Source organism: Brassica rapa, chromosome A07 (genome assembly GCF_000309985.2).
Source record: "Brassica rapa cultivar Chiifu-401-42 chromosome A07, CAAS_Brap_v3.01, whole genome shotgun sequence".
In the NCBI taxonomy this organism is placed as follows: Eukaryota; Viridiplantae; Streptophyta; class Magnoliopsida; order Brassicales; family Brassicaceae; genus Brassica; species Brassica rapa.
In genome coordinates this window covers 24237090-24261501 of record NC_024801.2, presented here as the reverse complement: position 1 = coordinate 24261501, position 24412 = coordinate 24237090, and the positions used below count along the sequence as shown (strand labels likewise).

Sequence of the window (24412 nt, the reverse complement as noted above, 5' to 3'; positions counted from 1 at the left end):
CTCTTAAATCAGGGATCAAAATTGTGCAGAAGTCCTTTGGATTTATCCAATAATGAAATTATTCACCCACCACAATTATGTCCTTCATAGTTTATTTTCATATAGTATTGTTTAAGGTCATGAATACTTTCATTTGTCATTAACATTTCAGGCTAAAACACATGAAGAAGATTAAATGGAGATAATTATGAGAAGTTGATACTATATACAGAAAAGGTTGACACTTAACACTTTAGTCATGACATCAACTTAAACCCTTGTCTTTTTTCCCTACCCAACGTTGGATCCTAGACCAAGAATTAAGGTTATGCCTGGTGATACATTTACAGATTCTTCTCAAGTTTAAAGAAGCAGTTAAAAACTAGAGGAGACTTAACCTCAAAGTTCTAAACCAAGATGTGTCTTCAAGAGTAGGACCGAACCAAGCCAAAGTTGACGAAAGATTTAGACTTGAAGAGACCCCCAAAGAGAAACCTTGTCGGTGATTCTTGGGAAGGAGGTTTCTCTCTTTGTTGTTGTTCTTTAGGCTTGTTCTTAACTTTGAGGATAGTTTTGCCTATGGTTTGTCTTATGGAATCTATGGTCTTGGCATCAATTGAGTAGCCAGACGCATCGCTGACATAGAACGTGTTCACAGCTTTGCCTCCTTTGGTTTTCACTTCAGCTCTCGTGACCGTTAGACTGTTTTCACGGAAAATTCTAGTCACATTTGACAACAAGCCTACTCTATCTGTAGTGCACAGCTCCAACTTCAATCCCTGAGAAGAAGTCACTCATCTTCAGTTACAGTTTACAAAAAAAAAAGAGTAAACAACAGAAACAATGGTTTTCTACCTCAGAGACTCTTCTTTTGATAGCTGCTTCAAGACATTGTATGACTCTTTGCTTCTCTGCCTCTGACTTTACAGGAGACCCATCTATATGTCTCACATAATACTCCTGATATGCCTCTGTGCCTTCAGTATCAACGCTTCCATGGAAAACAACATACTGCATATCAGTCAAAGTGCAGACAGTGTCGAACAGAAGCTTTGGTCTGTCTTTACACCTAACCGTGACCACAGAGTAGTCCTTATCAAGCCAATTATCAACACAAACATCTGGCCTTTGCCTTTCATCTTGGACGTTGGAGGATTCATCGTCCAGGTTCTCATAGTCTCTATCCTCAAACATCATCTGATGAAGCCTCCTATCAGTGTGGACCTCCCCGAGAGACACAACCGTTTTGGCTTCCTTGGGTGTGTTGCTTCCCTTGAGCACATTCCTGAGAAGGCTCTTGATCCGTGAGAGCCTCTCTGGATCAGAAACGGCGGAACCGGTTAAGTCATCTGTCACCTCCATCACAGCAGCTGCTCTTGTGTTGTGTGTCCAGACCTCGGCGTTTAGGACACTGCATTTGAGGTGGGTCAGAACTGCTGTCAGTTCAGACAGCAAACCTGGTCTGTCACAACCGGTTAACTCGATAACTGTGCTGTCTGTTGATGGTATGACACCAACAGATCTCAAGGAAGTGGAGAAACAAGCTTCAGGCCCAAGAGACTGAGAAATAACAAAAGCATACTCATTAGACTCATTTACACATTTTTTTTGGAACACTGACTTATATACACATATAAGAAGAAGAGAAAACAAATCTTGTTAAAAGAAAACTCACTTTTTGGATATAGTCAAGAACAACTTCATCAGTGACTTTGTTCCCATCTTGGTCAGTGACATTAAATACTGCCAAAGTGGATATATAAGATTAGATTCAATTCCTTGTTCTTAAGCAAGAAATTTCTAAAAAGAAACAAGCATTACCATCCATGAACCAACCACCATCAGAGGATATGTAAGCTTTAGTGATAGTGAGGTCAAGATCAGTGAGGATTTGCACAACTTCAAGTAGAATCCCATATTCATTTGCACTATCCACCTGACAAACATCACAAACCCCCAAAGAATATGTGTAAGCAAAACAAAAGTTTCAGACTTTATATGTTAGATATATAATAAACCTTTTATTGATATAACCAGCAAATTGAAAAATAAAGAAAAAGTACCCTTATCACAGTTGCCTCCTTGCAAGAGTCATTATCAATAACAACCCTAACAAACAAAAAAACAGAGGTTTTATCCAAAACCATATCAGATAATGGTTTTTAATTTTATATAAAAATAAATAGAAAAGGAGAGACAAGTTGTAAGTAATACCTGGGTGGGTTCATTCTTCTAATGAGCTTCTCATACTCATCATCCATATCTTGTGAAAAACTCATGCTAACATCTGCCATCAAAACCCACAAAAACAGTTATAGACTATTGTAATTTCAAGAAAACCCAAAAAACAAAAAAACTTTTAAATCCATAGACAAAGGAAATTTCTTTCTGATAAAACCCATTTAAAGAAAACAAGAAAAAATCTCATCTTCTCTGTTTTCTTGTTGAGTAACAAAAGGGAGACAAAGCACAGCTACCATAGAAAATTACAGGTCATATGTAACTACATAACAAAATAATGAACAAAGATCCCACCGACATCACTTAACTGTGAAAAGCTAACAGAGAAACCCATAAGAAGAAGAAGAAGAAGAACCGTTAATGGAAGTTCTTGGTCCAAATAAAGAAACTGAAACGAGTCAACAATGAGAGAAAGAAGACGTACCCATTACTATTCCTTTTGGGGGTATTGACTGAGAAAAAGAAAAAAAATGAAAGTGGTTTCAGTAACTTTCGAAGAGGAGAAGATGGAGAAAGAGCTGCATATATAATGGAGAAAGATCTTTTCACTCTCTCGAGAATATTATTACTTTAACTACTCAAGAAATTTAAAAAGGAAATTAATCTGACACGATTCTCCCATAAACCAGCAACTCACAGAAAGAAAGAAAAAAGAGAAACTTTCTTTACATTATTTTAATTTTTTTTGCCTTCCCTTTCCCGCGGCTTGGTGTTCTTATTATACGGTGAAGGAGGAGAGGAAAAGATGGGTGAACTGTAACTCTCGGCGTATGTTAGCCACGTGCCGCACCTTTCTGTTAATTTTTTGAAACACCGAATGGCTAATATGCGCGTATGTGTTATCATCTTTTTGTTACTTTCTTTTTAACCACGTGATGGTAAATTAATACTAACAACGTCTCCTCTAATCTATCACCCAAAGTTCTCGGAGCGAAAGTGAAAATAATAAATTTACTGTTTCGAGTTTTAAGCCGATTCTCTGATTCTAAAGATTCGTAAACGTTAGATTGTATCGTAATTTAAAGATTCTTGTCAAAAAAAAATGATATGATTCCATCTTTAATCTTTGTAAAAAAAAAAATTAATCTTTGTAAGAACCATTGTGAAAGAGATTCACGATTTGTATATATTCTGTCGAATATTATAAGATATAGAATGTGCCATAAATCGTTCTAGAATATTTACTTTTTTCATAATTTAAGCACCAAAAGGAATAATATATAGTTATTTCCATTTAATATCGAGAAAAAGAACAACTGAAAATGTTTTTTTTTTAACGAGCGCCACTATGGAATATGGTACCGTATCAAATTATTGTGTAATGTTTGTTTTCCTTATATAACAAAAATCACACGAGAGTGAGAAAAACGCTGAATATAATATGGAATTTCTAGTAAAACCTCCAAAACTTAATAATTTATCAAAAGAGACCCCCAAGGCCCCAAGTGCAGAAACAATAGTAATGGCCAAAAATGGGTGATATTTGTCTTTACATATTGAACGTTGATCGTGTATTTAATAATGCAATTAAACCCAGTGTAGTTAAGAAAACATAATGGTGTTACAACGTACAGATCAACAGTTTCGTCTGAAGATTCTCTAAATGTAATTATAGAATTAACTACAATCAAGATTCAATAATGAAGGAAGGCTATATAACGCTTACGGAGTTACAGTAGTAACAGTAACAGAGGAGGAATGTACTCTTCCTTACGTACTATTGACCGTACCATCACATCTCTTTCCTAATATTCCCATTCAAAGTTATGATATATCTTTATAAAAAGGGTATATTATTATTCTTTTATATTCTTACTCTATTATTGGTACATAGACCGTATTATAAATAAAGGAATTCATGAGATTTGAAACCCCCTGCATTTTTCTTGTTCTTTAACAACTGAAACTATAAAATTTAGTTGTGTGAGTTTTATACATATCATCTGTGTTCACTTTTTCTTCCAAAAACTGGTTTCTTTTAACAGATACTATTATTCCCTAGCGATGATTGGACTGATATTCTTTGAGGACCCAAAATCATATTTTCGTAGTAAATACTAATGTTCAAAAAAATCGCTAGACGGTAATTAGACGTTTTAAAGAGAACTAGCGCTTGAGAAGACACTTAAATGTTGCTTATACCGATTTTTTATCCTTTTAAAAAACAATGTTTCGCTTATCATTGATTATTATCGCCTAGTCAAGCTCCATTTGTAAAACGTTGGTATATACAGTGATTACTTGAACAGAACGGTACATTATCATGATTGAAAATGCATATTGGTGAATGGGGATGGTGTTGAACAGTTTTAGTTAAGAATATTAATCTTAAGATGTATATATGTTGTTCGAAAAAATGTATATATAAAACATATAACAAACTATTAGATTGCTTCATTTCAACAATATAAAACACGTGGGATTGAAACAATACAAAAATTGCCGACAAAATTTAAAGAATCACGGGAAAAAAATTAGTCAAAATCTTAACAAGATTTAAATGGGTTTTGAGACATTGAGAAGAAAAAACAAGTAGCAAGTAGTAGTAACTAGAGTTAGAGAGTGGCCAGAGGCATGGGTTAAGAAAAAAGCCAAAAGGGAACAAGTAGCGGCCAACCGAATTAAATGGAGGACTTGGGGTTTTAGATGCAAGAGTCACATGGTTTGGCAAAGCCTCGTGCTGCTGCATCAGCCGGGTCTAGGAATCTGCTGCGGCCGAACCTACTTTTCTCTTACCGTGTTCCTTCGCCTCCTCTGATTTATTCACCCCACGTTTTGTGTACTCTCCCCACTTGATCATCTCCAAGTTGATAATGTCTTAATTTTAAAGATTCGTTATTATTTCAAAATAATTACATGTACTCTTACAAGCTGCATCTCTTAGATAACGTGCATTATTAGAGTAAAAGCACTAATCTACATGACTACATCATCAGTTTCGTAGTGTATATTTTTTTTTTTTGAATTCAGTAAGAGTTGGACAGAAAACCATATTTTTTTTGGGCTACCGACAAGAACTGGTTGCTAAAAAATTATCTCTTGCACCCACTGAGACTGGAAACTAACAATTACAACTATATTATTAAAACATAAGTACGTTTTCGTACTGTTTAAAAATATAGATAGCAGTATAAATGAAAATTGTTTGAAAACGTTGATAGCATTATAAAAAAGAAATATAGTGTCATTTTAGTAATTTTATTAATATAATTACATTAATTATTTTTCTACATTTTATTCAGTTTAACAATTTTATTAATTATATTATCTTAACAATACATCACATCATTAATTATATTATCATAATAATAATATATAGTGCAATTTTTTATTTAATAGTTAATCAATATTAATTTTGTGCCAATTATAAAATCAAATATCTAAAATAAATGGGCTTTGTATATGGTTAAACGTTCAGTTTAGTTTTTTACTAAAAGTTTTTTTAGTTTCAATCAGTGAAAAATTATGTAGCCAAAAATATAATTATTTTACTAAATAAAAAAAATCAATTTCAATTAGTTAAGCCAAACACATCAAAAAAGTTCTTTTATTAATTTATAAAATCAGTTAGACATGAACTTTGACTATCCATTTAGGTAGGAGTGGTTCTTTTCGGGTATCGTTTTTTTTTTAAATAGGCCCCCTTTGAATATTATAAATTTATATGTGAGTTTTATGTGGGTCCTTCTGGGTCTGGATGAGTTCAGTTCTGATGTATTAGAACCTAAAAATATATAAATAACAAATGTAGATGAAAAGGATTCGGATATGTGTACCAAAAATAACCATATTACTCTATTTGGTCCAAGTCTTTTTAATACAATTAGTTATATTACGATTCATCTTAAATATATAACACTGGTTAAAAAACAAATATCGATGTATAAAAATGTAAAAACCAATATCCGCACGGGTGCGCGAATCAATCTCTAGTCTATTTTATTAAAACTGAAGTATCTTTTAAAATTGTTTGAAAACATGAATAGCAGTATAAATGAGAATTATTTAAAAAATGATAGTATTATAAAAAAGAAGTATAGTGTCCTTTTAGTAATTTTATTAATATAATTACATTAATTATATTTCCATATTTCACTCATTTTAACAATTTCATTAATTATATTACCTTAACAATATATCACATCATTAATTATATTATCATGATAATAATAATGCAAGTTTTTAATTATTAGTTAATCAACATTAACTTTGTGTCAATTATAAAAAAAATGTAAAATAATTGAGTTTTTCATATGGTTAAACGTTTGGTTTATTTTTTTTTTTACTTTTTTTTTCATTTTAGTTACAATCGCTGGAAAATTAAGTAGCCAAAGAACATAATTCAAATAATTATTTTTGTAAATAATATAATAAATTAAATCAAAATAATAAAAATGTATTACATTTATTGTCACTTAAGTTTTCACTCCACATAATTACATAGCTAAAAACAGAATTCAAATAATTGCTTTTGTGAATAATATAATAATTTAAATAAAAATAATAAAAATGTGTTACATTTATTGTCACTTAAGTTTTCACTCCACATAGAAAATATTTTTGTTTAAATTTCTTATAACTATGTATATATAAATTATATTTATATACATGTAATTATAATATCTAATTAAAAAAAACAAAAGTATTATATTTATTCAACCGCAACCATAAACACCAGAAGAAACTATTTTGTAATTTTGAGATATTTGGAAAAGTACAAAATAATTTATCATATTTTTTATCATTGTAAAACGTCAAATGTTTTCTATTACTCACAAATGCAGCGTTTGCGGTTGATAGCGGGAGAACCAATTAAACTATAAGTCTTTTCTAGATTTATATTTTTCATACTGAATTTAAAAAAAAATTATGTTTATATGTGGATAAATAACGGATTGGATATTTAGCAGATTGGCAGATTTTGATCAGATATAATTTTTAGAAAGGGCTTTTAAAAAAAATTATCAGATATTTTTCCTATTAAATCAAATACCAAAACTAAAAGATTGTACTCATAAAGATCAGAACCGATGACAGATATCTGCCAAATTCAAGATCCCTTGGAATTCAAAGGCACCCAGCCCAACTGCCCAACCCTAACTAAATGGGTGGTGCATCTATATATGTCAGGATTGTATTGAATCCTTTATTACTTTTACTATTTAGACATATTTATATTGGCCAGCATTGCCGCAATTCAATACTGTAACTGCACATGGTTAATAATATCGATTATGATTGGCTTTTATTATAAAGAATAATTTTTATTAAAAAAAAATATTAAGATTAACGGGGAAATGAAACTGTAGAAAACCGTAGTAACTAATATGCTACTTGTAAAAACCATGTTTGTGTATGTTCGAGGTCGTTTGTCAAACAAAAAAATGTTAGAGGTAGGTCGTTGGTCGAGAATATTACAACAGAAGGCAGTTTCAAGTTTTAATTAACACCAAAAGGCAGTTCTTTATACCCAGGCAGTTTTTATTAACTAAACCCTTTAAGTGTAACTAAACTCTCCAGCCGCTCATCTCGACCCCTTTTTAAACGGTGCAGATCGTCCCCTTTTTTTTTTTTCTGATTTGACTTATATCTAACCCTTAACTTAACCATTGGATTATATTTTCACTTTCTTAATCGACGGCTTAGATTAAACACTCATTTAAAAACCAAATCTTAAATATATATTTTTTTTCTCTATTCACGTTTCTCAAACAACCGCCGTCTCCGTCCTCATTCTGGTGTGACAGCAAAAGTAACATGTCGCAACAACACAACTGACCGCCTTCTCCGTTAGCCAATATAGCTAACTTCCACTTTCTACTTGTCACAGGGTTACTCATGGCTGTACATACACAATTTATGTAAATATCCACATCATCTAAATTATGTACACATTCATGTGATCATCCAGTGTACCCGTGTACACTAACATTATGTACACATCCACGTCATTTAAATTATGTACACATCCATGTGATCATCCAGTGTACTCGTGTACACTAACATTATGTACACATCCATGTGATCATCCAGTGTACTCGTGTACACTAACATTATGTACACATCCACGTTATTTAAATTTTTTTTAATTTTTTTTTTAATTAATGGCAATTTTGTAATAATTTCATTTTCTTCATATAAGGGTTTCTGCGTTTCCTGCAAATATTTCTCAAAGCCACCATTGATTTTTCATCATGCAATCTTCATTATTTTTGGGTTTTTACTTTCAAAACTTACAAATATTATATATCTTAACCGATTAGAACCCAAAATAAAAAAAAAAATTTAATTTTCGAATTTGGACAAATTATGAGAGCATTACATGTAGACATACTTTGGGCTGGGTATATAACACTTTAAGGTACTTTATGCTGGTGGTGTACTTTTGGCCTTCTGTGTTGAGTTGAGATTTCCATCATACCCCTGTGAGTATTAATAGTTACGACCAAGTTTATAAAAGGTAAACACTAGTTAGAGTTCTCTTGTTGCAATTAATTGGTAACTTTATTGAGTGGTGGACTTTCGTAATAGCCGTTGGATTAAAGATAATAAAGAGAAATCTGAGGGCTGAGGTTAGTAAATATTATGCGTTTCTTCTTGCTAGTGTTCGAACACACACACACGTTTTGTTCTGGATAAGGTGTGGTCAAGAGATTAATGGTTGACGACATAATTTTGTATGCAGGTTTGGTGTGGTCAAGAGAGGTAGTGATGTGGGCAGAGTTAGAAGTGTTGAGGTCATGGCTAGAGAGTGTGTGGTCGTGGCCAGAGATCGTGTGGTCATGGTTAGAAACCGTGTGGTTAAAGTTACGTAGAACATTCCTAAGGAGATAGAGGATGTTGGGTCTGAAGTAGATCTTCTATTGTTTCCTTGGATACCTGTTAGTGATGAAGAGCCGTTCAAGTAGATGTGAGATTTAAGAACAGTTAGATTTAGAATTTGAGACATCAAAAGTAGAGAAAAATACAAAAATTGGAGAAGATGTGTAAGGCAACAAATGCTTTTTGGTTTGGAGTAGATGTTCAATCTTCTCCTGGGATATCTGTCAGTAGCAAAGAGTCGTTCGGGTAGATTGGAATCTCGGCAGGAAGTGTCGCTGTTATCTACGGCCACATGAAAGTAGAGTGGAAATTAGATGAGATTTAGGGTTTACAACATAGTAATAGATCTGAAATTGTGACAATTAAAAAAAGTTAAAACCTGTCATTTTTGGGGAAGAAGCCAGATATTGATTCGGTTTGGCAACCGCAAATCTTCGCCGGACTATGACACAATCAAGTAGACGCGACTGGTTTCGTATCGTGATTGATGTCGAAGAGAAACAGTATAATTGATGGTGGATTTGATTGAGGAAGAAGGAGAACATAGACTACTCAATTGGAAATGGAGAATTCAATCGGTTTGATGAGTTCAAGAAATTAGAGTTTTGGAGAAAATTAGCTTTGGCAAAATAATGAAAAAGAAAGTGCTTAATTATGAAAAAAAGGAGAAAAGTAAATAGATAATGACCGGTCCTAGTTTGCTCGATTTAGAATACAAAGGGTATTGGTGACTTTTCATTGCTTAGAAGTACCTCACATGCTGTGAGTATGTCAAAGTGTAATGGGGAGGCTAAAAAGTATGTCTAAGGGTAATATTTTCACAAATTATATCCAGATCTTCTCCACCAAATGTTTACCCGTTGGTTCTCCAATCGTCTATGTCGTGATGCGACTGCATCCTTCACTGGCTCTCGATTGGTTTTGCTCTTCCCATAATTGCTCCGCCTCGTCGACATCCCTATCGCCTCATCTAAGTCGTCTGCTCTCGCGTTACGTCGACAAAATTCCGTCGTCGAATCTTGGTCTCGCGTAATCACAGTTTCGCCTCCGTCGCCTCTTCTCTTTCTCTCTCACGCTTCGGGTAAAACACAAATTTTGGAATGGTGAAATACAAAAGTCGCCGATTAAAAGTTAAAAGGGGTATTAATTTTTACCTCTAAACGTTGGGCTCACAAATTTTCAAAATTCGAACACACTAACTAGAAAAAACCCACGTGAACCACCAAATCTATTCAGTTACCTTTATCAGGGGCAAATTATGATATTTCACACAAAAACTGCCCCAATAGAGATAACTGCCCCATGGTGTAAAATAAACATAGAAACTGCCCTGCAGTGAAAATCACTCTCGTTGGTCCAAGAGGTTGCTTTCGGAAATCGCAGGCAAGGGTTTAGCTTCAAAAAGTAGATTTACTTAACTTTTATTTTATTTTAAACTACGTTTGTCCAAATCGAAGTGATGTGAAGCAGTGAAGGTGACCATGTTCCTTACAAATTCATGGTTTTGTCTTGTCGAGATTCAAGCGCGGGGCTCTATAGAACACACGTAGATGGGACTAGTCACTACTTAGTCACCACCAACTTAGATTTTCTATTTGTTTTACAGTAAACCTGGTCAAATTTGAGGTACTTTTTATATTAAATTATTCTTCGTGCATTGACTCACTCTACATGTAGATTATTTATGCATGAGTCTTCTTAATAAATGGTGGAGGCATGCAATAGAGATTATTTTAACAACAGAGAATGCAACAGGGTTTTTTTTAACCAGAGCCGATCATGGTCAAAGACTTATGAAACATTTCTCTTGATCCCTAAATTCTTTTTTTTTGTGGACAAAATCCCTAAATTCTTAAATTAATACATAAGTCTTATGCCTTTCAATTTATAAATATTTTTTATTAAAATTTATTTTAAAATTGCTGTAGTTCTTTAAATCTTAGGGTTGGTTCTGATTTGAATCCGTAGAAAACGGCACGACAAAGAACAAATGACAAAAACAAGTTGGTAATAGTGTAATGATATAACAGTTTCAGTAATAAGAAAATTGTATTTGAATATTTAAAGCTGTATGTTTTATAAATTATACCGTTATATAATAGTAGTTCATTTCGCTATGCTAAAAAGGTTTTGTTTTCTGTAGCAGCAGCAAAAAGGGTTCTAGAGCATGAAATTAAGGAGCAAAATGGTGTGTCACTTGCTGACCATGGAAGTGCGGCGTCACTTAGACCGACAGTAGTCAAATAATGCAAATACCATACAAATTCGTCTCTACACTTTAATTAGATTAGCCTATTTTTGTAACATTGTATTAGCTAAAATGTTAAAGTTTATATAATTTCCTACTGTTTTAGAAAAAAAAATACTATCTCTTTATTAATTAATGTAATACATATTTAAAATAACGATAAATTAGTTTTTATTTATAATTTTTGTATTTGGGAGTATAGTTACATTATTTTGTAGTAGCTTTTTTCTGCCAACGTTGACTTCTTATCTAATCCTTTTTTTGCTGTTAAGTTCATTACTTAACAAAAGAAAGCTTTTTTATATATGCAGCAACAAAAAAGACGTTATATGCAAAAAAAAAAAAAATTAAAGGAAATAGAAACTTGCAAAGCTGTAAAGTTGGCTTATGATCTGTTTTTAGTTGAAATGTTTAACATGTTTTGTACTAATTCTTATTTAATCCAGTTGGACCAAATTGATTTTCTTGGTGTAATCTTTATTGGTGATAAACAAATTTCTAGCTGGTCAGAATTTATTTTGTTCATATATATTTTTTTCCTTTTTTCTTTTTGACATCTTGCTAATTTCATTTTTTACAGTTACGGATTAACTTTTTTTAATAAAATCTGATGATTTATGGACTAAATTGTTTAAACGAACTAAAGGAAAATTCAACCAAAACACTAAATTTAGTGTTAAATAACATCATTTTCATATATAAATACCTGAAATCGTAAAGTATTTGTAATATTAAGTAATAACTAGTTTATTTGTAAATCGATGCACATACGCTATAGTTAATGCACAACCCACATATGCTATAGTTTGTAAATCTGATTTTCGTTCCGTTTTCTTATAAATGAGAACGAAATTTCAAAATATAAAAAGACAGTCTAGCATTTTTGAACATTCTTATAATTGGTAATTTCATATTACATCGCTACATATATAGTTCGCTGTTTTAGTAGTTACTAACCAGAAAATGGTAAGAACTAATTAACAATATCAAAAAAAATTATCTGTTTTATACCAATATTATTACTATTTTAATCTCTTTTAACTATTTTGATACTGTTTACCATTTTGTATCCATATTTACCAATTTGTATAATCAATAGAACCATTCAAAAGTTGTGGAGAACTGTTTTCATGAAGTGTTCTTAATATTCGTTATAACATACATTAATAGAGCCAAGTTACACAAAAACATACTTTAATCAATCACAACCAAAACTGGCAACATATGAGTTATATAGTATGGTCCCCAGCCTTAAGACTATGTCATATCAGATCATAGGCTTTTAGACCTATGGAATCCACCGGACTTTGGTGCAGTATCAGTTAGTTTTAGCTTAAACATTTAACTAATAACTAAATTTTAACTTGTGATTAACTACTAAACAATTTGTTTAAGCCGATAATAGAAGAGGCAATCTGAGTCAATGGGAAACTACATGGAGACACACCACCCCCCTCTTTTTATTACGTAGCTATATCAAATAGTTTGTTTACCAACTAACATAGGTACTTACTACTTTTTTTTGGTCAACACAACAGGTACTTATTACTTAAACAAGAAGATTATAGCTTTCTCAATATGCACTAATTAATAACTCTCAATTGTGTTAAACAATGTAATTGACTAATTTCATCTCCAATAAAACTCCAATAATAATATTAGAGGTGATTGGTTAGACGGTAACTGTAAAAAAATTGCTCTAGAATTTAATATGTATGATTTTTTTTATTTAGCTGCAAGAGATATAACTTTAAAATTTATTATTAGAACAATATATTTTCTACAGTCAAAAAGATGAAATTTTAGAAAATGAGAATTTTACACCTATTTTTTAATTTTTTTACTGTAACTTTAAAAATCAGTATAAAAAACGATTTATGATTTTAGAGATTATAGATAAAACTAAAGTTAAAGTAAATTCTTATAGTCCAACCAATAACCCCAATTATCTCATCTAATTTATTGTTTTGATATTGAAAACCTTTAAGCAAAAAAAATTATTGTTTTGTAATTAGTGTTATACCAAATTTTGAGGTAACACTATTTATCATAACAAACATTTATATAATATATTTTTATTTTCATTTAATAATATAGTTATATTAGTGTAAATAGTGTTAATTATTAACTTAACGTTTGTTCTTTCTAAAAAACATTTATATAATATATTTTTATTTTCATTTAATAATATAGTTATATTAGTGTAAATAGTGTTAATTATTAACTTAACGTTTGTTCTTTCTAAAAACCTAATATTTCTTCGACTCTTTTTGACTTGTTATTTTTCAAAATTAGATTATGGTTTCTTTTACAAAGTTGGAATTAACAGAATAATTAAAGCAAAGTTGCACGCGAGGTGAGGCAGACCCGTGAGTCAGATTTTTCATGTGGAGACAGAGTGGCAGTCACGCACGTGTCACATGTCTTTCATGTAATTTAAAATCTTCAAAAAAAATTAAAAATGTTTTCTCCCCTTACTATTTTAAAACTCATAAACAGTTGTTAGTAAAAAAAGTCATAAAAAGTACCATAATTGCAGGCATTATACACGACTGCTGAAAAAGAAAAGAAAAGGAAAAGGAAATATTCGTTAAAATAAAATTAATCCTAAATAAAGGGAAGAGGGAGAGAAGTCTCTTGAAAAAAGGAAGAGACAGAGCGGTACGAGACTGGGGGTCCACGTCAGACGGTTCTGTAAAAGTTTTAGATTCTGACTTTTGCTAACATGCACACTTTCAGCCCCGTAAGAAAATACTAAGCCTAGGCATTCGGATCGTCGGATCGGATTCGGGTCGGGTCCTTTCGGGTCCGGATCTTTCGGGTCTAAGAGTTTAGGACCCGATAGGGTAATTTCAAACTTTCGGTTCCGGGTCGGTTCGGGTCGTGCCGGGTCCGGGTCGGGTCGGGTCTTAGATAGTTAGACCCATTCGGGTAATTAGAATTTATCGGTTCGGATTCGGTTCGGTTTCGGGTCGGGTTTGGTTCGGGTTCGATCTAAAAAAGACCTAAAAATACAAAAAAATATCTGAAAATATTTATATATCCGAACATATTCAAAATTTTATTCAAAATTTGTGTTTTTATTATATTAAAATGTGTATATATAGTTATATACTAAACTATGCGAAATACAACAACAATTCGTTGTCTCCTAGTGGTTGACTCCCATATTCTCTAGACAAATAACATGTCTTCGATTCTCCCTTGATGCATTTTATTTAATTTACATTATTAATTCGGGTACCCATCGGGTTTCGGGTTCGGGTCGGGTCGGGTCCAAGACCCGCGGGTCCTCTACAACAAGACCCGATAGGGTAATTTGATCGGGTCGGTTCTTACCCGAACCGGGTTTTTTCGGATCGGTTTCGGGTCGGATCTTCGGGTCCGGGTAAAATGCCCAGGCCTAGAAAATACTACAGCTGTATTAAAAAATTGCTGTCATCAAAGTGTTGCTTTACTAATTTACGCATAATAAAACTAAGGCTTCTTTGTATTATTCAATCTGAAATGTTCGTTTCTCGTCACCTTTGCTATGTACGTAGCTTTAGTGCATAAACGTGCATAAGAGCAGTTTATGCTAAATGTTTACCTTTATTTATTACTAAAAGGTCGCCTCTTGACGTCCCTTTTCTTTTCTCAACATGTAATCAACTAGCTTAATACCAAAAGAGTACAAGAAAATAACACACTTTTATGAGACTTTTCCACGGCATAACTTATTGTTTGAACCTTTTGGTTGAAAACATAACTCTATTTTACAACTGTTGTAATGTCCATCGCTTTTATGCCAGCTTACAGCAGTTAGGGCGAGCATCAATTTGACATATCAAATCTCATCACCAGAAGAAAGCTCTGCCGCGTGGGTTTAGTCCGGGCCTATGTAGGTTGCGTGTGAGTCGTGAAACCTACGCACATTTTGGCCAAGTTTGTATCTGCCACTGACTCGTGGATTTTTTGTAGAAGAAAGCGTTCAAATTCACTTCGTATCGTCATTTGGTTAATTTTTAGTTTGGTTATTGTTGCACTTGTACACTTGGTTAATTTTTAGTTTGGTTATTGTTGCATCAAACGCACAACACATAACATTGATACTCCGCCACAGCATGAAATAAAGAATCACATATTTATTCAAAACTTAGTTAAAATTTAAATGCACTTTTATATCAAAGATGTAACTAGTCCAGACGTAGGTCCTTTATCAGATTTGTTTTTTGCTTAATCCTTTATCAAACTTCTGAACATACAAAAATGCATTGAGACAAAAAAGAAGGTAGATTGGAACGACATGGTAATAGCTACTAAAATTAAAAGTATACATAACAAAAACGTAGCGATCATGAAAGATTTGGATAAATCTCCAAAGGGATGGCAACTTGGCTCACTTCACAATCTGACATCTACCAAAATCGACCAAAAAATGGTCCACCTATCACCCACCGTATACATCTCTAAACACAATTCCAATTTTTTAATACTATCATAAATTTTGGCTAATTATAGAAACTATAATATATGATGACACGAATTAACACGATTTTATCAACACTAGAAAGAGTTATATATGTTGACAAAAAAAGAAAGTCATATATATATATATATAGTTTAGCGGAGAAGTGGTCCCGTGAGGGCAGAGAGTGGTCTCTTGCTGCATACAAGATTCGACCACACCTTTTTCTAACACCGATTCGACCACACCGTAACCATATATTTTTTCGTATCTTTCATTCTCACCATCTTTTTTTTTGTTCAAATCACTCTCACCATCTATCTTTTCTTTATTTCCATCATCCCATGTACCCCAACAATTATTTCTTTTTATGGTCTTTTCACTGAAAACCATAACTATTTTTGGGTTTGACTGGTAACAGTACTCGGAAGAGTTTTCTAACGAGAATAGAAACTAGTAAACGGTGACAAAATTACTACAACCGGCAATAAATAGTTGTATGATGATACTGTTTTCCGTACCGTTAATTATTTCCGTTTCTGGTCCGGGGGCCAACAAGTCCTTCTCTCGTTGTTGTTGTTGACCAGAACTCATACTGCACACCAACTAATATTCTAAGACAGTTATACTCTTATAATCGTAACAACAAAGAATTACAAACAGTGTGTTGAACTATTGATGTAATGTTTAGATTTGGATCCATTATGCCTATGATTCGATTCCCTTTGAAAAGGATATCTTATGCCATGTCTTGGTATTAGCAACTGCTGCTCCCGGCTAGAGGATATTATTTGGGCCTTCCCGATTATTTAAAAACAAACAAAAGGAGTTTTGTAGACATTATGTTGTAAATAGTAACATAGTGTAGAAAAGCTGAGATATGCTTGTTTTTTTTTTTGAAAAAGTAAAGGATTAAAACCCGGGTCTATTAAAGACACAGACCCAGGGGTTAGGACTGAGATATGCTTGTTGTGTATGATATTACTCTTCTGATTTGCTTAGATTATGTGGCGTTAGCAGTATCAAAATCAACTAAAGAATATGACTATTTTAACATATTGTGGTGGTTAACATATATATACAATGGTAGAAACTGCGCAATAATTAATGTAGAAAATGATACTTTAGATGAAATTAAACTGACAATTATGTCACAATCTTGATAAGCCTATAACCGATCTTCTAAAATTTGGACGTTGTTCAGATAACCTAGTTTTTTCACAAGTTAATATAAATTAAAGGATTTTAAGAACTAATTAAGCAATGATGTTTAATGTTAACATCTTAAATGAACTCTAGAGATGTCTATATATCTTCTAGGGTTGGCTTCCACTTTAACACCTAAGAAGATGTCCGAGTCAGCGCATTAGTATGATCTACAGCCACTTAAAATTGATCAACTGAACGAAATATGTTGTATGCTTTACTCATCGTGACGCACCGTATTACGTCATAAATGAGCTAGAATTAGCAATAGTATTATACTTTGTTCTAATTACTGTGATAGTATATACATAAGTATCATGTGTTGTCATCTCTTGCACTTAATAGATGGAGTTGTATCATGGAATGATTAAACAGGTCAAGGAGAGGATATGTCGAAAACCGAGCAAATGGTTGGGATAAATATATAATCGTAACATATACTTTCAGACAATGCATGACATACCCTTAATTATAAGTCTGGCCATCAAATCTAATTTTAAAGTTGATCGATGGCAATTTCACTACATGGGGACAATAAATTGAATTGGGTGGCAAAGAACATTATGAATACGGTCACGCGACCAAGAATTTATGAACAATTAAGTTGTAGTATCACATTAAGTTGTAATATGTTTAACTGGGCATATAAACCGAGAACCGAACTCGATACCGAACCGAACCGAAGTTTACAAATAAACGAACGGTTCCTAAATTTTTAAAACTGAAATCCACAACCGAACAGAGAACATAATGGATAGTACTTGAATATCCGAATACAGTTTATATTCCAAAAATAATGTTATATTTAATTTTAACATTACCAAATATTCTAAAAACATTATTTATACACCAACTATCCAAAAAACCAAGATTACCCAAATGTTTTTTTATCTAAAATATTTAAAATTATTTGAATTACACTTAACAACTGAATCACTCAAATAATTCTCAATTAAACTATTAAAATTTATTCGAATTACTCAATTTTTGAACCTGAAAACCGAAATAATGGAACTGAGACCGAACTAGATTTCATAAATAATAAAACGATTTCTATATCTCTAAAACCGAAAAACCGAAAGAACTGGATCGGAACCGAACCGAACCGAAAACCAAACACCCTGCTATTATGGGATGTTCTCTAGCTCACGATTGGGGTTTTGCCTTGAATCTTCCGGGATGTTCCTACAAACACCACCCCCTGACGAACTTATGAAAGAAAGGAGATTCTGGAGGATTTACTTCACTTTAGTGAGCACTCATGTAACCATAAGCCTCTCTCCACCCATCTCTTGTCAAAGTGTAGGCACTTTAATTAGTAGAATAGAGACTGGTATTGAGAATCGTTTTTAAAAGAGTCAGGCACTCTAGTAGAATAAGATTAGATTGAGAATCGTGTAAAGTGCGTAGGAGGTGGTAAAGATAGCATATGACATGTATATTTATAAGAATGAGTGGATTAAGAGATGTGATTAGTGAATTGAAACTTCAATAGCTGCGGTAAACCATGGATTAGGCCTAAAGGATTTTGTTTTGGTTCAGATATGAGAGGAAGTAGATGGAGGAACTTAGGAACAAAGCAGAGAGTAAAGATGAAAAAGCTAAGAAGACTTCAGCAGTTGGAGGGTCAAAAAAAAAACAGCTGAAAAGAATGTGACAAAGAATAGAACATCTACTAGAAGACAGTGACGATTGACGAAGCTCCTGGTGAGAGACTGAGAGTCATTGACTTGCTGCTTCCCAAGCTTCGACAAGATTGGCTAATATGTAAGTCACCACGGCCGTCTAACAGCACGCGCAAGTGGAGCGGTCGAACAGGGCCCCGAAATATAAAAATAAAAGATTTAAGGCTTTTTGGAAATATATAGATAAATTATGGTAAGAAACTTTAAAACTTTAGATATAATGCTAAATTTAGAACTTATAATTAAAAAAAAATAAGATAAAATTATTAAATTTTAAAATTACTTGATAAAATGTACAACTAATATTTTTTTTTGAACAGGGCCTCAAATTAATTTGAGACGGCCCTGTAAGTCACGTTTGTTTCTTTCTCTTCTTAAAAAAGATTACAAACAAGAGAACATATTGGTTTTCTCTTCTTAATTGTATATATGATGGACTTGTTCTTGTCTCATCATCAGTGCATAGCTTTTGCTCTAGCGACATTGCAAAACAAGACAAATTCGTTTTATAAAAAGCCAGACTCTTTGTTTTGGTTTGTGTAGTAAAAAACAAAAAACAAAAAAAGCTTACAACTTTTGACTTTGAAGGTTTATCGCAGATTACTCGTGTTTTATGGCAGTACCATCTCTTCTCCGCCGTTCGCCCACCGTGTCGTCTCTTTGGTCTTTCTCGACCCAATGTTTTGTCCGACGAACAGCTTCACTCTCTCTTCCGACAGAACCTCCTCCTGTCCCCAAAAAGATCCCTTTCTCCGTCACAACTCATGGCGTCACGAGACAAGACCCTTACCGTTGGATGCGGAACACAAAAGACGCACCTTTCCTCGACCACCTCCACCGCGAGAACTCGTACGCTCAAGCTTTCATGTCTGACACAGAGACCCTAAGGCGTGACTTGATCTCCGAGATGAAAACTCGCATCCCCGCAGAGATTGTCACTCCCCCAGAACGCTGGGGACAATGGTTCGTCTCTCTCTCTATATATAACTCGAATTGAGGCAAAAAGGAGCGAGCTTTATCTATTAACGTCATTTGAGCAGGTTATACAGACAATACATCCCCAGAGGAAAAGAGTATCCTCTTCTCTCTAGGAGACTGGACAAGGCTGAAACAAACTGGCTCTCTGTTCTTGATTGGAATCAAATTGCTGAACAGTTTGGTAAGTTAAGTTTATTACTGATTCCCTTAATAATCACTAAGGCTCTGATAACAACTGATTGAGCGGTGCGGAACAACCGGTATAACTGCGGTTCTAACAGTTATAAAAAAAGTATAGATATGATGTATGTAGAGATTTTTGTTACTGTTAGCTGCGGTGCGGATCGTAACATTCAGATACTAAGTGTTGAACTTACTCTCTCTACTTATAGGTTATGTTCACGTTGGTGTTTGTCGTGTCTCACCTGATCATAACTACCTCGCCTACACGGTTGATCCCAAGGGCAACGAACGTTTCCTTCTCCAGATTAAGGATCTTAGAAGTGGTTGTTTGGTTCCTAGGCTGGAAGTTGATGGAGTTGTGAGCTTGGCGTGGGCGTTAGATGGAGTCAGCTTGTTTTACACTGTTGTTGATGAACATCAACGACCTCACAGGGTTGTTGTTACAAATGTTGAATCAGACGGGGGTGGTGATACTGTGGTGTTCTCTGAAAGTGATTCTAGTTTCTGTGTGGATATTACGAGTACTAAAGATGGAAAGTTTGTTACTATCAATTCGAACTCGAGGACTTCGTCCGAGGTTTATATAGTAAATGCGGAGAAGCCACTGGCTGGTTTGCGAAGGGCTCGTGAGAGAGTCCATGGTGTGCAGTGTTTTCTTGAACATCGCAATGGATACTTTTACATTCTTACCAATGCTCCCACGGATGCAGCTAGTGAGTGGTCTGGTGAAGGGTATTATTTGGCTAGGTGTCTAGTGGAGGAGATTGAATCATCGGAATGGCAGGTTGTTTATAATTATTCGTAGATTGTTTTGGATATAGCCAACTGATTTTTTCTAGTCAGGTTGTTTTCTTTCCAGATGATGATGTGGTGATAGAAGATATGGACATGTTCAGTGACTATCTAGTGCTTTTCTTCAGTAAGAAAGGCTCACCTATGCTGTGTTCTATTGATATGCCCATGAAAGCAAATACGAAGGTGACTTAAAGATTTGTGACTAACGTTACACTGTTTAAGCTGTTTCTTATATGTTCCATTCTGCTCTATTTTTTGTAGCAAGTGGAGGATCTTAATCCCTGGTACTTTCCTCTTCCAGCTGATTCATGCAGTGTTGCACCTGGCTCAAACCACAACTTTCAAAGCTCAGTTTACCGAGTGGTCCTTTCATCTCCTGTGGTATATATATACACTTACTTTAAGAAATGGTTTCCTCTATTTGCTGTAGCTTTGATGCCTTAAAGATAGTTTATTTGCATTTGAGTTGTTTCCTTCTACTCTGAGTACTTTGTAACTGCAGATTCCTGACACTATCATCGACTATGACGTGTCAAGAAGATCATTCTCAATCGTCCATCAGGAGGGAAGAGTAACAGATGATCTTGATACTAGTACGCCATGGTACCGGGCAGATCACTCTACAGACAATAATGATAGAACCACTGAGGGAATGCCTGAATGGGAGGAACTATCTGATGCTTATGTTTGTGAAAGGCAAGAAGTTTCTTCACACGACGGAGTCGAAGTCCCTCTTACAATTCTGTATTCTCGAGAAGCATGGAAGAAGAGCGAGTCACCGGGGATGTTGATAGGTTACGGTGCTTATGGAGAAGCCCTGGACAAAAGCTGGTGCACAAATAGATTGAGCATGCTTGATCGTGGTTGGGTGATTGCCTTTGCTGATGTGAGGTCAGTTATTAAAAACATATCATGTGATATTATGGTCTTTGACATGATAATAAGAGTTTCATGTTTGGCTTCAGGGGAGGAGGAGGTGGTGGGGATTTTTCATGGCACAAATCAGGAACTCGATCATTGAAACTAAACTCAGTTCAAGATTTCATCTACTGTGCGAATTATCTAATGGACAAGGGATATGTGCATAGACATCATCTTGCTGCTATTGGATACAGCGCAGGAGCTCTTCTTCCAGCTGTTGCGATGAATATGCATCCAAGCCTATTTCAAGCTGCCATTTTGAAGGTAAGAGCATTACAAATGTGTGCATAATAAACAAAAACCTTATATCATATTAATGTGTACAATGGTGGCAGGTTCCTTTTGTAGACGTCTTAAACACATTGTCAGATTCAAACTTACCTCTCACACTTTTGGACCATGAAGAGTTTGGTAACCCAAACATCCAAACCGAGTTTCAATCCATCCTTAGCTATTCTCCATATGATAACATACGCAGAGATGTTTGCTATCCGTCAATGCTTGTCACATCTTCGTTTCATGACTCAAGGCAAGCTTCACACTGTATCCTTAAAGACACATGCCTTCCATTTTTTTTCCATAAACCTGAATTGGTGTGTTGTGTTTGAGTCAGGGTTGGAGTATGGGAAGGTGCTAAGTGGGTGGCTAAGATACGGGAGAGTACGTGTGATGATTGTTCACGAGCTGTGATTCTGAAAACGAATATGAGCGGTGGCCATTTCGGTGAAGGTGGTCGCTATGCTCAATGCGAAGAGACTGCCTTTGATTATGCTTTTCTTATCAAAGTCATGGGTTATCACAACAATAGATAACAGAACTGATTTTTGGTAGAAAGTCAGTTTTAGAGACTGGAAACATGATTCAAGAACTTGAAACAGAATCTAATATTCCACAAGAGATTGTATTTGATAGGTTACAATGATGAATGATATGCAGAAGATAATACAAAGTCAAAACCATGAAAACGTAGACTCTACTAACCATAATTTATATATCTTAACACGATTATAGAATGCCCCTAGAAGCCGAACAAACGTACACAAAAGAAGATATTTGCCAATACATTTATATATTCCAGAGCACTGGAGCCTAAGAGAGATGTTACAGTGTTTTCATCCGCTTATGAGCATGTTCAGATTCTCCCTCACCGCTCCTTGATCGTGTAGCGCCTTCAATATCAGAGGAAAACGGATTCTGCACTTACAAAAATGTATCAAGATCATGATGTATATAGTTCTTCTCATGCTACACATGACCTATTTCGAAAAATGAGAACCTTATTGGATGGATCGTTATGCGTTAGTCCTTGATTAGCTCGCTTCCCAAGCTCGATCTGCACAGAAAGTTTAGCATGCGAGAGATCAACGCCTGCGTTCTGAAGTGCTTGTGTTAATGAGCTCAATAACCTATTCATACCACAAGTAACGTACACATTAATAAGAAGCCAACACATGAATTGCATCACCTATTGTGAAAAAGGTAACAGAATCAGGTTTTGACTCACTCATGCGAGTAGGCAGTAGAGATGCTAATGGTTCCACCTTCAACAACCAGATCATTATTACTATGGCCTGCCCCATCACTTGTTGCAGGGCATTCATTATTAGCTTGTTCACCGTGTACCAATGGATGGTGGACTGGTTGTACAGGCGGTAACTCCTTGTCGTCAAACTCAGGTTGACTTTCTATTGGTTTGTAGACAGTAGCTCTTCCTTGGTCAGATTCTACAGGGTTTTGCAGTTCCGCAACAACTGCAGGAGGTCCGGAAAAGGCTACAGAGTTTTCTTCAAACTTTCCAGGAAATGGTATCACAGGAACAGATCCATTAGCTAAACTCTGAACTCGCCAGTGATTATTCCTCTGTTCCAAACAGGATAACGTAAGAAAGACTTTCAGGTGAAAAGTGTCTTGCAAAATGGCAGGGAAATGAAAAGAGTCAAGGAACCGACATGCGCAAAAAGGGTATAAAGTATCGGAAAAAAGGAGAAAATGTTACCCAAGGAGTCAACTTAGTTGGTTCCTGACCCCAACCAGGATATGATCCTTCATACTTTTGCACTTTCTCTTGTAAATACTGAACGTAATCTATCACCTAAAATGGCATACATGGTATTAAGAAAACATAGATCTAAGCTCACAATATAAACTTGACATATATACCTCTAAAAGGAAGGAAGCAGTATCTCTCTTCTGTTCACTGTTGGGAATGATCTCTCTCAAAATCTGAAACCTGACAAGAGATTCATAGATTCAGCACTCACTCATAAGGAAGACAAATCAAATATGATAAAATGTATCTAATCTAAGTCCTCCCATATACTGATTTATAGCAAAATTCCCAAACACTACTGAGTCCTAAGAGAGTCTTAGTATCAAAGAAAGAAGCTTGCGTTTACTCCTAAACATCGACCTCACAAGATCAGAGCTCCACCTCCCTAAAAGCTTGAGACTTTTTAAACAAACCTTTCATTGATTTTGCTTCTTCTCCGCTGCTCCGTCACCGAATGCTTAGAACGTATCGCACTAGCCTTATCATTCTCCTTTACATCTGCTTTCAGAAAATTCAAAACACACCGAATCAGAGCAAACCCCAATAGAAATGCAAAATCCCATGGAATTGGATCGGAGAAATTACCTCTGCTCGCTGCGGCGGAGTTACTGTTGTGGGAAGAAGGGCCTTCTCGTTTGGAGCCGAAGTCTTCTTCGCCGTAATCGTCCTCCTCTTGATTTGCTTTTCCGGTTCTCATCTTCGTCGTCGGAGTTTATTCCCCCTCGCCTCTTTCTTCTTTTGCTTTCCCGTCGACGACACGAGCCTATTGTTTTTTTTGGACTCTGCGGCTCAGCTTTGATTCTCTGCAGCAGACCACTCGTGAGCTCACCTCTATTTTTGGCCGCACGTTTGCTAAT

The 24412-nt window shown here is 34.6% G+C and overlaps 3 protein-coding genes and 1 long non-coding RNA gene across 5 annotated transcripts; 2 read left to right on the top strand and 2 right to left on the bottom strand.

Annotated features, from left to right (window-relative positions):
- Positions 1-176: 176 nt before the first annotated feature.
- LOC103831311 (ACT domain-containing protein ACR4) lies at positions 177-2838 on the bottom strand. Of its 2 annotated transcripts, none has more exons than XM_009107206.3 (7): positions 2645-2838; positions 2194-2266; positions 2043-2088; positions 1801-1915; positions 1655-1722; positions 835-1539; positions 177-758 (listed from the first exon to the last, which is right to left on the bottom strand). In XM_009107206.3, exons 1-7 carry the CDS (start codon positions 2646-2648, stop codon positions 405-407), a joined length of 1365 nt encoding a protein of 454 aa, XP_009105454.1. In that variant the 5' UTR covers positions 2649-2838; the 3' UTR covers positions 177-404. The 2 variants fall into 2 exon arrangements, with proteins under 2 accessions (XP_009105454.1, XP_009105455.1); XM_009107207.3 differs by lacking the exon at positions 2645-2838 and adding an exon at positions 2529-2550.
- Positions 2823-9193, top strand: LOC103831310. Its single transcript, XR_625872.3, has 2 exons — positions 2823-8792; positions 8906-9193. It is a non-coding gene; the product is annotated as an uncharacterized LOC103831310 (long non-coding RNA).
- A 229-nt stretch (positions 9194-9422) lies between these two features.
- On the top strand, positions 9423-22457 carry LOC103831308 (protease 2). Its single transcript, XM_009107204.3, has 9 exons — positions 9423-19591; positions 19669-19787; positions 19999-20573; positions 20633-20767; positions 20846-20965; positions 21087-21475; positions 21550-21769; positions 21841-22034; positions 22119-22457. The coding sequence occupies exons 1-9, from the start codon at positions 19242-19244 to the stop codon at positions 22315-22317; spliced, it is 2301 nt and encodes a 766-aa protein (XP_009105452.1). The 5' UTR covers positions 9423-19241; the 3' UTR covers positions 22318-22457.
- On the bottom strand, positions 22365-24375 carry LOC103831309 (transcription factor BIM2). The gene is made up of 7 exons (XM_009107205.3): positions 24141-24375; positions 23969-24053; positions 23666-23735; positions 23502-23597; positions 23010-23365; positions 22782-22911; positions 22365-22699 (listed from the first exon to the last, which is right to left on the bottom strand). The coding sequence occupies exons 1-7, from the start codon at positions 24250-24252 to the stop codon at positions 22607-22609; spliced, it is 942 nt and encodes a 313-aa protein (XP_009105453.1). The 5' UTR covers positions 24253-24375; the 3' UTR covers positions 22365-22606.
- Positions 24376-24412: the final 37 nt, after the last annotated feature.

Bases quoted from the DNA above. Each gene is read 5' to 3' on its own strand.
- LOC103831311 (XM_009107206.3), bottom strand. The intron at 1,916-2,042 runs GTACTTTTTCTT...GATGTTTGTCAG, and splicing joins AGGAGGCAACTGTGATAAGG to GTGGATAGTGCAAATGAATA. The intron at 759-834 runs GTAGAAAACCAT...ACTTCTTCTCAG, and splicing joins TCAAAAGAAGAGTCTCTGAG to GGATTGAAGTTGGAGCTGTG.
- LOC103831308 (XM_009107204.3), top strand. From the start codon at position 19,242: ATGGCAGTACCATCTCTTCTCCGCCGTTCGCCCACCGTGTCGTCTCTT. The intron at 20,768-20,845 runs GTGACTTAAAGA...TATTTTTTGTAG, and splicing joins CCATGAAAGCAAATACGAAG to CAAGTGGAGGATCTTAATCC. The intron at 22,035-22,118 runs GCAAGCTTCACA...TGTTTGAGTCAG, and splicing joins TCTTCGTTTCATGACTCAAG to GGTTGGAGTATGGGAAGGTG.
- LOC103831309 (XM_009107205.3), bottom strand. From the start codon at position 24,252: ATGAGAACCGGAAAAGCAAATCAAGAGGAGGACGATTACGGCGAAGAA. The intron at 23,598-23,665 runs GTATATATGTCA...ATGCCATTTTAG, and splicing joins CTGCTTCCTTCCTTTTAGAG to GTGATAGATTACGTTCAGTA. The intron at 22,912-23,009 runs GTGAGTCAAAAC...TGGTATGAATAG, and splicing joins TCTACTGCCTACTCGCATGA to GTTATTGAGCTCATTAACAC.